Source organism: Sorex araneus, chromosome 6 (assembly GCF_027595985.1).
Source record: "Sorex araneus isolate mSorAra2 chromosome 6, mSorAra2.pri, whole genome shotgun sequence".
Classification (NCBI taxonomy): Eukaryota; Metazoa; Chordata; class Mammalia; order Eulipotyphla; family Soricidae; genus Sorex; species Sorex araneus.
The window spans coordinates 154297802-154309592 of record NC_073307.1 but is presented as its reverse complement, the minus strand read 5'-3'; the positions used below and the strand labels follow the sequence as shown (position 1 = coordinate 154309592).

General features: G+C 59.8%; 1 protein-coding gene across 2 annotated transcripts; it reads left to right on the top strand.

Annotated features, from left to right (window-relative positions):
- On the top strand, positions 1-11018 carry SSRP1 (structure specific recognition protein 1). Of its 2 annotated transcripts, none has more exons than XM_055143226.1 (17): positions 1-143; positions 668-808; positions 1608-1793; positions 2415-2520; positions 2819-3009; positions 3230-3460; positions 3975-4078; positions 4153-4281; positions 4483-4704; positions 5502-5574; positions 6062-6200; positions 6373-6418; positions 8029-8158; positions 8712-8882; positions 9029-9117; positions 10129-10315; positions 10568-11018. In XM_055143226.1, the coding sequence occupies exons 2-17, from the start codon at positions 755-757 to the stop codon at positions 10637-10639; spliced, it is 2130 nt and encodes a 709-aa protein (XP_054999201.1). In that variant the 5' UTR covers positions 1-143; positions 668-754; the 3' UTR covers positions 10640-11018. The 2 variants fall into 2 exon arrangements, with proteins under 2 accessions (XP_054999201.1, XP_054999202.1); XM_055143227.1 differs by lacking the exon at positions 1-143 and adding an exon at positions 359-506.
- Positions 11019-11791: the final 773 nt, after the last annotated feature.

The window sequence follows — 11791 nt, the reverse complement described above, 5'->3', positions numbered from 1 at the left end:
GCGCGGCTTCCGGTGGCGGGACGCGGGGCCGCGCACGCGGGAAGAGCTCCCCCAGCGTGCCCCCCGGTCCCCCGTGTCCCCGCCCCCCCCACGGCGTCCTTCTGCGCACCCACCGCCCGTCCCTGAGGCTGCAGCTTGAGGAGGTGGGTGGTCGTCGTGGCCTTGGGCGCGGACCCCCCCCCTTTCCGCCGACGCCCCCCCCCGCGGGACGCAGCCGATGGATCGTTCCACGTTCGAACCTGCGGGCCGCGGGCGAATCCATCTCCGGGGATGGGGGTGGGAGAAGTGCGGGGTTTGGGGTCGCGGCGCGGCGGGAGCGCTGGGAGGGAGGGAGATCGTGCACGCTGGGTGCGGCCCGAGGCTTCCGCTGCTCGTTGCCATGGCGCCGGCTGGAGCGGCCCGGGCAGGGGGTCTGACGGGGGTGGCAGCGCCGCTCCAGGCCTGAGTCGCCCGCTCGGCTCGGGCCGGGCCTGCTTGCGGAGCTCGCTCTGCAGAATAGCCCGCCGGTAGGTTCCGAAGCCAGGAGCGAGCCCCCGAGCCCGCCCAGCCACCCGAGGCCAGGTGCCACCTGGTTGCATCGGTGGGCCTGGCGTGAGGTGCGGGCCTTTCATGCATCTCTCTCTCTCTCTCTCTCTATCTCTCGCTCCCTCCCTCCCTCCGGTTCCAGATTCCCCGCCTGGCCTGCGGAGGAGCTGCAACGCCCACCCAGGAGTTGGGGCCGGCTCCCAGCGGAGGCCAGTAGGGGCAGGTCAGCATGGCCGAGACCCTGGAGTTCAACGATGTCTATCAGGAGGTGAAAGGCTCCATGGTGAGCGGGCAGGGGAGTGGACTTCACGCTTGCTACTTTCTTTCTGTAGACAGTAAGAACTTGCCAGTGTTAGATGCCTTGGGGAAAGGCCACCAAGGCCACCAAGGCGTCTCTCTACAAAAACAGAATACAGGAGCTGGAGCCATAGCACAGCGGGTAGGGCGTTTGCCTTGCACGCGGCTGACCCAGGTTCGATTCCCAGCATCCCATGTGGTCCCCTGAGCACCGCCAGGAGTAATTCCTGAGAGCAGAGGCAGGAGTAACCCCTGAGTATTGCTGGGTTTGACCCAAAAAGCAAAAAACAAAACAAAACGAAAAACTACCAAACAAAACAGAATACAGAATTCCAGGATTTGGGGGCCTGAAGGGACCTTATCTGGGGCTCAGTGCTGAATTCTGAGTTGCTTTGTGTTGCTTTTTGGGGGGCTGGGGTGGGGTGCACATATTCCTGGCTCTGTGCCCAGGGCTCGCTCCTGGTATCATATGCAGTGCCCAGGAATGGCAGCTGGGTGGACAGCCTGCAAGGCAAGCACCTTCCCTGCCCTCCTGTCTCTCCAACCCGCAGTCCTGAGCTCTGAAGCGTAGGCCCTGCACATTGGGTGGATGTGAAACCACGAGGAGAGTGCAGACGTCCTGGCCACTTGCCTTCAGCTCTTGCTCTTGTGTTGCTATCTGGCCAGCCCAGAGTGGCAGCTGTTGGGCGGGATGGGACCTGGGTGCTGGGGCACCCTTGTTTTGTCTTTGCCCCTCCCCCCCAGTCCTCCCACCCGGGCAGTCATTGGGGCCTGTTTTCCCACAGAATGATGGTCGGTTGAGGTTGAGCCGCCAGGGCATCATCTTCAAGAACAGCAAGACGGGCAAAGTGGACAACATCCAGGCCGGGGAGTTGACGGAAGGCATCTGGCGCCGCGTTGCTCTGGGCCACGGACTCAAACTCCTCACGAAAAACGGCCACGTCTACAAGTATGATGGCTTCCGAGAGTCGGTGAGCTGCCCTGGGTCTGTGATCTCCGTTACGCGGTGCCATCTCGAATCTTCTCGGAGAGGAATTGGGGCGCCTTCCTCTGATGACCGTGTGCTTGCTGGCTGTGGCCTCTTTGGAGCAGGCCGGCGAGGCTGGGTTGGGCTGTCAGGCAGGCAGTTGTTCAACCCCGTTGGGTGCCAGAGTCTCAGGAGCGAAGCTGATCTCCGTGAGTTTGTGTCTGGCTTTGGGGTAGGTTATACCCATGCCCAGGTGCAACCGGATGATTTGAGCTGAGGTTTTGCTGCCCCCCCCTTTTTTTTTTTTTAGCGGTTTGAGCTAATGATGATCTCCCTTCGTCATTTTTGCTCTTAAGCAGTGCCTGCCCAGCGTCAGGTAGCACTGTGGGACCCCCCCAGCCAGGATGTTAGTACCCGACTTCCCTCCCCCCTCAGCCTGAGCGCTAGTCCCCGCAAACAGCCTCTTGCACCACCCTTTCAAATAGTTTTATAACCAAGAGTAAGTCGGCACGGATTCCTAATGCGGGCATGCGAGGAGCGTTTCTCAGAGTTTTGGAATTGTCCCCGGCGTGCAGGCCTGGGTGAAGGCCCCTCTCGGTTTACCGGAATTGCTCTCTGCTCACAGGAGTTTGAGAAGCTGTCTGATTTCTTCAAAACTCACTATCGCCTGGAGCTCGTGGAGAAGGACCTGTGCGTGAAGGGCTGGAACTGGGGAACGGTGAAGTTTGGTGGTGAGTCCTGGGGAAGCTCGAGATGTTCAGGGAGAAGATCGAGTTGCCGCCTTTGCCCGGCTTTGGCACCCCTTTCTTCCACCGTCTCTGATTTCCCGTCACTTTGTAGTTCATGATGTATTTATGAGCTGAGCAGCCTCCCAACGCCCGCACCTAGCCGTGGAGGTGCCGGGTGGACAGAGGGGCCCCCCCCCCACCCCGGCTCACTGTCCCCGGGGAGCCTGCGGTCTGGGGTGGAACGGCTGCGCCTGCGCACAGGAGCATGGGACCCGGCGGCTTACTAAGCCCTTTCCCACAGGGCAGCTGCTTTCCTTCGACATTGGGGACCAGCCGGTCTTTGAGATCCCCCTTAGCAACGTGTCCCAGTGCACCACGGGCAAGAACGAGGTGACGCTGGAGTTCCACCAGAATGATGACGCCGAGGTCTCGCTCATGGAGGTGCGCTTCTACGTGCCCCCCACCCAGGAGGACGGCGTGGACCCTGTGGAGGTGAGGCCTCGGGGAGCTGGCCTGGGGGTGGGCTCCCTGCTGCTTAATCACCAGTGTGTGCTTTCCGGTGTCTGGGCTTTCATTTCCTAGGGTCACACCCGGCAGTGCTGGGGCTGGTGGGGGTTGTTGGGGACACTCCCCAGCCGGGCCTCCTGCCCGAGTCAGCTGTGCCCAGCGCACCGAGGGATGGCTCTGGCCTGACCCGTGTCCACATTTGCAGGCCTTTGCCCAGAACGTGCTGTCGAAGGCAGACGTGATCCAGGCCACCGGAGACGCCATCTGCATCTTCCGGGAGCTGCAGTGCCTGACTCCCCGAGGCCGTTACGACATCCGCATCTACCCCACCTTCCTGCACCTGCACGGCAAGACTTTCGACTACAAGATCCCCTACACCACAGTGCTGCGTCTCTTTCTGCTGCCCCACAAGGACCAGCGGCAGATGTTCTTCGTGGTGAGCAGACACCACCGAGAGTGGATCAAGCCTTGGGTTTTTGCGTGCCAATCTGTGGATTCTTGTTTGATTTTGGTTTGGGGGCCACACCTGGCGATGCTCGGGGCTTCCTCCTGGCTCTGCACTCAGGAATCACTCCTGGCAGTGCTCAGGAGAGCTTATGGGGTGCTGGGGATAGAACCTGGGTCAGCTGTGTGCAAAGCAGATGCCCTCCACTCTAGCCCCCTGGTGGACTGTTTTTATTTTTGTTGTTGTTGTGGGTTTTTTTTTTTTTTTTTTTTTGCTTTTTGGGTCACACCCAGCGATGCACAGGGGTTACTCCTGGCTCTGCACTCAGGAATTACTCCTGGCGGTGGTCAGGGGACCATATGGGATACTGGGAACCGAACTCGGGTTGGTTGCATGCAGGGCAAACGCTATACCCCCTGTCCTATCACTCCACCTATCACTCCAGCCCCCCCCCCCGGTGGTCTCTGGACTGGTGTGTTAAACCATGATGCTTCTCCCTCCCCAGATCAGCTTGGACCCCCCCATCAAGCAGGGTCAGACCCGCTACCACTTTCTGATTCTTCTCTTCTCCAAAGACGAAGACATCTCATTGACGCTCAACATGAACGAGTGAGTCTCCGGGTGCATGTCCCCTGCCCCCGTACGCCGGGCACAGGCGCGACCTAGCCTTCCTGCCTTTGCAGGGAGGAGGTGGAGAAGCGTTTCGAGGGACGGCTTACCAAGAACATGTCGGGGTCTCTCTATGAGATGGTCAGCCGGGTCATGAAAGCACTGGTGAACCGCAAGATCACCGTCCCGGGCAACTTCCAAGGGTGAGGGCGCCGGCCCGGGGGGTCCTGCCCTGGCTCCCGAGAGGGGGGAACACCGCGTCTTCGGGGCTGGCTGGGTCGTCTCACGAGGGGACTCGACGCGTCCGGCGGGGCAGCGTGAGGGCTGCTGCCTTGCTTGACCCGATCAGGTGATGCTTCTCGGTGCTGCGGGGCTCGTGACCCACGATCCTGCACCTCCACCAGGCACTCGGGCGCCCAGTGCATCACCTGCTCCTACAAGGCGAGCTCGGGCCTCCTGTACCCGCTGGAGCGGGGCTTCATCTATGTCCACAAGCCTCCCGTGCACATCCGCTTCGACGAGATCTCCTTCGTCAACTTCGCCCGGGGCACCACCACCACGCGCTCCTTCGACTTCGAGATCGAGACGAAGCAGGGCACGCAGTACACCTTCAGCAGCATCGAGAGGTGCGTGCCTCGCTGCCATGGGGTGGGAGGGAAGGGGGGAAGGAGGGGACCCCCCCCCAGCTCTAAACCTGGCGCCAGCTGTTTCCGCTGCCGTGCCATGGGTCCTCGGAGCTCTCAGCCTCCGGAAGCTGCCCGCCCCCCCTATTTTTTCCCTTTTTGGTTCACACCTGAGGGATTGCTCCTGGCTCTGCACTCAGGAATCACTCCTGCGGTGCTTTGGGGACCATACGGGATGCTGGGGCTCGAATCCAGGTTGGCCATGTGCAAGGCAAACGCCCTCCCCACCGGACTATCCCTCCAGTCCCAGCTGCTCCCTCTGTTTTCCTTTTGCACTTTGAAGACTGTGCCCTTTGCACCCTTCTCTTTCTCTCCCCCCCCCCCTTGCACGGAACTGCCCATTGTTAACTTTCCCAGCTACGTGGCTGCTAAATGTTGACTGAGCGCTCGCGGTGGGCTCAGCGCGGGTTGGGTCACAGGCAGTCTCCTGTGCTTCGTCTGAGTCCCGACCTCGGGAGAGGCGAAATGAAAAACAGAACAAATGAAGTCGGGGCCGCCTCCTGCCCTCTGCTTATTTGTAAGCAGGTGCACACCGCTCCCATCCCCGCACGCCCGCTTGCTTTTCCCGGAGCTTCGGGGAATTCTTGCAAGGCTGGCGCCTGACTCTTTCCTTGCCCCTGGCCTGGAGGGGTGGTGTGGGGGGTCAGGACTCGGAGCCGCTGGGCTGGAGACTGTGTTCCGGCTGTCGGAGCGGAACGCTGCCCGCCTGCCTCGCTACCCGTGTGTATCTCCCCGCGCAGGGAGGAGTACGGGAAGCTCTTTGACTTTGTCAACGCCAAGAAGCTCAACATCAAGAACCGAGGCTTGAAAGAGGTACCTCCGTGCGGTGTGGCGAGGCCCAGCCTCGGGGCTCCGGTCCTTTCGAATCGGGGAATCGGGGTTGCGGGGCGGTGGTGGTTGGGGGCGGGGCGGGGGTGGCGGCGGGACAGGGCGGCAGCAGGGATCTCCTGGCTTCTGTTTCACTCCTTTTCTTTTCTCACTCCTATAGAAAAAAGAGGTGCGTGGGACCCTCCGGGTGCAGGTTTCCTTAGCATGACCTTAGCTCAGTCTCTGCGGCCCCTCAGGAGCCCCCCGTGGGGCTGGGAGCGGGAGGGGCTGGGACTAACCCCACCGGCAGGAAGGCCTCGGGCCTAGGGCCCCCTGCACGCTGGCTGTCTGCAACGATCCAGCCCCCCGGTCTCCTGGGAGCTGCTGCTCGGTCCTTACTCACAGGCCTGGGGTGGGGCGTGCTTTCCAGTGTGCCAGGGACCGCGGTGCCGGGGCGCACCGGCACCTCACTCCCCGCTCTTCCCCGGCCCAGGGCATGAACCCGTCCTACGACGAGTACGCCGACTCCGACGAAGACCAGCACGACGCCTATTTGGAGCGGATGAAAGAGGAGGGCAAGATCCGGGAAGAGAATGCCAACGACAGCAGCGATGACTCGGGAGAGGAGACCGGTGGGGGCCCCCCTCCCCCCCTCCTGCTGCTTCCCCTCGGGCGCTGCTGGGCCGTGGGGGTGGGCAAGCCGGCACGTCGGGGCCAGCGAGGGGGATTTCTCCGCAGGACCAAGCCCATGCGTGCTCTGATGTGTGTCCGTGTGTTTTGTGTGTGTGTGTGTGTGTGTTTCAGATGAGTCATTCAATCCAGGTGAAGAGGAGGAAGACGTGGCCGAGGAGTGAGTTTGGGTTCCACGACGTGGGGGTGAGGGTGCAGCCGATAAGCTTTTAGGGGACCAGATTTCTGGACATGTGTGTCCAGGGACGAGCTGCTGACCCCGGGTGGAAAGGACACATGAACTGCCCCCCGTGACGAGGTGGGACGTGAAGGTGCTTTCAGAGTGATCCGGGGCTTGGTTGAGCGTCAGGCACACTGAAGCCAGGAAGCGTCGCAGGAGAGCGGGACGGAGACCCAGGCTTGCCCAGCCCTGGCTTGGAGGCCTTGGGTCAGCTGGTGCACCCGGGCCCTCACTGTGAAGCATAAGCACCTTCTCCGGCCAAGTTGTGACTCTTGATGGCCAGCGGGAGGAAGATGTTCAAAGCTGACTTGAGCCGAAAAGGGAATTTCATGAGTTGCGGTAACTGGAAAGTCCAGGGCCCTGGGCCTCTGCACAGTGGCGCGGAATCTGTTTCTGTTGTGTCTAGTTCTAGGTAGGTTTGCCCCCAGGGGAGCTCCGAGTGTCTTTTCCGAAGCTCTGGGCAGGCTTAGCCGTACTGCTTTATGAGGTTACACCAGAAAGTGCCTCTTAGCGCAGCAGTAAATGTGGTTGCTTCCCAACTCTGAGTTATTCGATTGTCCTGAGCCGCCCTTTAGCTGCTGCAGTTTCGGGGGAGCCCCTGCCCGGTGCAGGCAGGTGGGTCCCGACATAAAACCAGGACTGCCCCTCCAGGGGACTGGAGAGCGAAGGTTGGCCGCAGAAACCTGATGTCCGTTAGCCCGGGAGTTTGGTTTGTCTCATGGCTTCTGAAGGCCGATGAGCAAACGTGTAGGGAAATGCTTTAAAAACTGACAGCAGAGGGGCTGGAGCTATAGCACACAGCGGGTAGGGCGTTTGCCTTGCACACGACTGACCCGGGTTCGATTCCCAGCATCCCATATGGTCCCCCAGCACCGCCAGGAGTAATTCCTGAGTCCAGAGCCAGGAGTAACCCTTGTGCATCGCTGGGTGTGACCCGAAAAGCAAAAAAAAAGAAAGAAAGAAAGAATGAACAGCAGAGTGGGCTGCAGTGATAGATAGCACAGCGGGTAGGGCGTTTGTTTGCCTTGCACATGGCCGACCCCGGTTCAATCCCCTGCATCCTATATGGTCCCCCAAGCACCACCAGGAATAACCCCCTGAGCAGGTGTGACGCCCCCCCCAAAAAAAAAACAAAACTAAAAACAGCAGAGCAGTCTGAGGGTTCCTCTGGGCAGGTGGGCTGGATTGAACGGAATGATCTAGGCATGCGCAGCTTCGGCCCAAAGTGGGTTTTCACCAGAAAAGACTCTTAAGTCGATCGAGATGATTAAATCAAGGGAGGCAGGGATGGGTGGTAGATTTGGGGCATGTTTTAGGCACAGACAAGGCTGCTTTTCTGTCCCCTGGGAGGGTGGGGGGTGGGGGATGGGGTGGGGCAGGGCTTCAGCCCCTGGGCTGTTTGTTGCCAAGCTTGGCCCAGACAGGCTGGCTGCAAGCCCCTCCGTGAAGGGGGAGGAGCAGGACTGGGGGCTGGTCGCCGCGGCTGCCCTGGGGTCCTCAGGCTCCCCTTTTGGGAGTGCTGTCCTTCTCTGAGTGTAACCCCCCGGCAGGTTTGACAGCAACGCCTCGGCCAGCTCCTCCAGTAACGAGGGCGACAGTGACCGAGACGAGAAGAAACGGAAACAGCTGAAAAAGGCCAAGATGAACAAAGATCGCAAGAGCCGCAAGAAGCCCGCGGAGGTGCAGACACTTGCCCAGACGGGAGGGCGGGGGGGCGGGGTGGTCCTCCCCTTGCTTCCCTGCTGCCCGGCGGGCCCCTCCTCAGCGCTGAGTTTGGTAGCTAGGCTGCAACCTTTGGAGCGGTCGGGACATTCTTCTCTGGTCTTGAGACGATTCGTTTCTGAATCAGGAGCCAGGCGGGCGGCCTCTGTCCCAGGGCCCATGGGAACATGGGAAGCGCTGGGTTCTAGGGATGGTTCTTCCCTGTAGGAGGCTCTTGGCCTGGGGAGGGTGAATGAGAGAGAGAGGAAAGAGAAGAAAGAGGAGAGAGAGAAGAAAGAGGGGGGGGGAGAGAGAGAGGGAGGGAAGGAGGGAGAGAGAGAGGGAGAGGGACAGAGAGAGAGGGAGGGAGAGGGAGGGAGAGAGGGAGAGGGAGGGAGGGAGGGAGGGAGAGAGAGAGAGAGAGAGAGAGAGAGAGAGAGAGAGGATGGGGGGTGGAGGGCATGGTCTCTGGGTCAGGTGTTTGCACGGCAGAGTGCCTTCCCCGCTGAGCTGTCTCTCGTTTTCCCTATAGACGAAGAAGGGCAAAGACCCCAATGCCCCCAAGAGGCCCATGTCTGCGTACATGTTATGGCTCAATGCCAGCCGAGAGAAGATCAAGTCAGACCACCCCGGTATTAGCATCACCGACCTCTCCAAGAAGGCTGGCGAGATCTGGAAGGGCATGTCCAAGGAGAAGAAAGAGGTGAGCCGCCGAGGCGGAGACGAGGGCTGGCCGCTTGTGGCAAGGACGGACCCCCGGTGGGACTTGGCCTTGGACGCTTGGCCCTGCAATGCTCTCACGGTTTGCTCTTGTTTCCGCGTGTTGGCGTCGATGCCTTTGTAAAACAGGAGTGGGATCGCAAGGCCGAGGATGCCAGGAGGGAGTACGAAAAGGCCATGAAGGAATATGAAGGGGGCCGGGGCGAGTCTTCTAAGAGGTGAGTGTCTGCACCCAACCAGCTCAGCATCTGCATCTTTGGCAGGTGGGCTTGAGCACTCTCGGTGAGTGGTGGGGGGAGAGGGGCTGGGGGTGGCACGGGCTCCGTGCCCGGCGGGGATTGAAACGGGTCAACTGGCTAGAAGGCAAGCACCTCAGCCCCTGTCTTTGGTGTCTCGGAGTGTTTCTGATGTACATAGAGCAGCGCTTCTCGAATCTGGTAGGTGAGACTGGCGGCCTGATATTGGTAACATGATAAAAAAAAAAAAAATCCTGGAATAATTGGATCAAATATGACCCATTTTTCTAGAGGGTCAGTTGTCCTGGGGCCTCGGGTTGAAACAAAGCGTTATGGAGTGTAATTCCAGGGTGTTGTTACTTTATTGCCGGCGTGGTAGGGGGGGGAATCAAACCCAAGCCTGGTTTAAAGAGTGCACTGGACCGCTTAGCAATGGCCCTGGCTCGTGTGTTGGAGGGGAAGGGGGGTGTGGGGTCATACCTGCGTGTGCTCTGGGCTTACTCCCAGCGAGAACTCAGGGCCTCCTCACAAGTGGGGCTGGACATTAAGTGATGGGCGCCGTGATAAGTCGCACACAAGGGGAGCCCCCTCATGTCAGAGGAGTCTTGGCTGTGAAGCAGCTTCGGGCTGTGGCCCCTGATACTGTTTTTGTGTTTTGGTTTTGTTTTTTTGCTTTTGGGGTCAACACCCAGTGATGCTCAAGGGTTACTCCTGGCTCTGCACTCAGGAATTACTCCTGGCGGTGCTTGGGGGACCCTCCAGGATGCTGGGGATTGAACCCGGGTCGGCCGTGTGCAAGGCCAACACCCTACCCGCTGCCCTATTGCTCCGGCCCCTGTTGCTGAGTTCTTGTGTTTTCCCTTAGGGCTCACAGGGCTGCCTGTTTACCTCGAGAGGGAGGGCAGAGTGGCTGGGTCGGGGAGAGGACAGGCTGGCCCCTAGGTGAGGGGGGGTGGGACTGGAAGGCAGAGCTCTCTTTCCTCGCTCCTCAAGGGACAAGTCCAAGAAGAAGAAGAAAGTGAAGGTAAAGATGGAAAAGAAATCAACACCTTCCCGGAGCTCATCGTCCAAGTCTTCCTCCAGGCAGCTAAGCGAAAGCTTCAAGAGCAAAGAGTTTGTGTCCAGTGACGAGAGCTCTTCAGAAGAAAACAAGAGCAAAAAGAAGAGGCGGCAGAGTGAGGTGCGCCAGCAGTGGGGGGCCGGAGGTGGGGGGGGGCAGGGTGCCCAGGAGGGCAGGGCATGTTGGGGTTTGTGGGCCTGGGTTGGGGCTGGTCTGAGCCTTGAGGCGGGGCAGAGGTGAGGCTGGCCGGAGGTCTGGTAGGTTCTGGAGAGGGCTCAGAACGGGGCTGGGGGAGGGACAGGGTGGGCTGTTGCTGTAAAGGGGCTCGGGAAGGCTCCCCTCTTTCCCCTTAACGACACCTGTGTTTTTCAGGACTCGGAGGAAGAGGAACTGGCCAGCTCGCCACCCAGCTCAGAAGACTCAGCATCCGGATCCGATGAGTAGAGAGGAGGAACATTCCCGTCTCCATCGTGGCTTGCCCGGCTCCCCCCCTCCAGTCTCCCCACTCATGCTTTGGTACCAGTGTCTCATGCAGTGTAGCGCTCGAATTCTGTGCCACCCGAGCTAGGTCTCCTGGCGGCGCGCACCCTCCGGGGCAGTGAGGGAGGAGCGCCCTCTGCCCGGCCGCCAGGACCACTCTGATGCGTGGGGAGATTGGGTGGGAGGCAGGGCCCGACAGGATCCACAGCCTCGTCCAGTTCCCCAACCTTATGGACGGCTGCTGCTTGTCCTGTGTGCCGCTTGTCCCATTCAAGTTGCTGCAGCAGGGGGTCACGTGAGGTCAAGACCCAGCGCTCCTAAGGGTGGGGGGGTGGTGGGGGGCCCTATTTCTACATTTATTTTGTATTTCTGGTCTGTGAAAATCAACATTTAATAAATGGAACTGACTTTGGAAACCATGTCCTTCATTTCCTGGGTGTTGTTTACCAACCAGGAAGCCAGTCTCCAGGTACTTTCTGTTCTGTTCCCGGCTGCTTGCTGTTCTGTTCCCGGCTGGACAAGCATTGGTTTTCACCCTCTTCTGCCCAGCGGGACCACCTGAGAGTGCAGAAATGAGAGCTGATCTGATTAGGATGTCTCTCTGGCCGTCCCGCTCCATTAGCCAGGCTCAGGGAGGCAGTTCCGGGCTCCAGCCTTCATCACCTATGAGCTAAGGGTCTTTAAGGCTTTAGATAATGGCATCAGCATTGACTAGCCTCTCTGCACCTAGGGGAATGGAAACCCGAACCTGCAAAGAGTTTGAGGAGGGATGGAAGGACGTGTAGGAAAAGGTGTGGTATGCCTGTGGGATGCACAAATCTTTGGCTCTTGTGGTGAGGAACTGAGGGCATTGCAGCCTAACACCTAACAGGAGATAAATGAACAAACGAGGAAGCCCACCCTGTCTTTCTGGGCGATCAAAATCCTAAGTTGCATACGTGTGTGTGTGTGTGTGATCAAAATCCTAACGTGTGTATGTGTGTGTGTGTATGTATATGTGTGTGTGTGTGCGCAGGTTATCAGAGGTTCACCGGGGGTGGGCCTGCAGTGACCTGCTCCCTAGGCGGGACTCCCATAGGCGCATCCCTAGCCGGGCTGCAGGGCCGCGGGAAGACC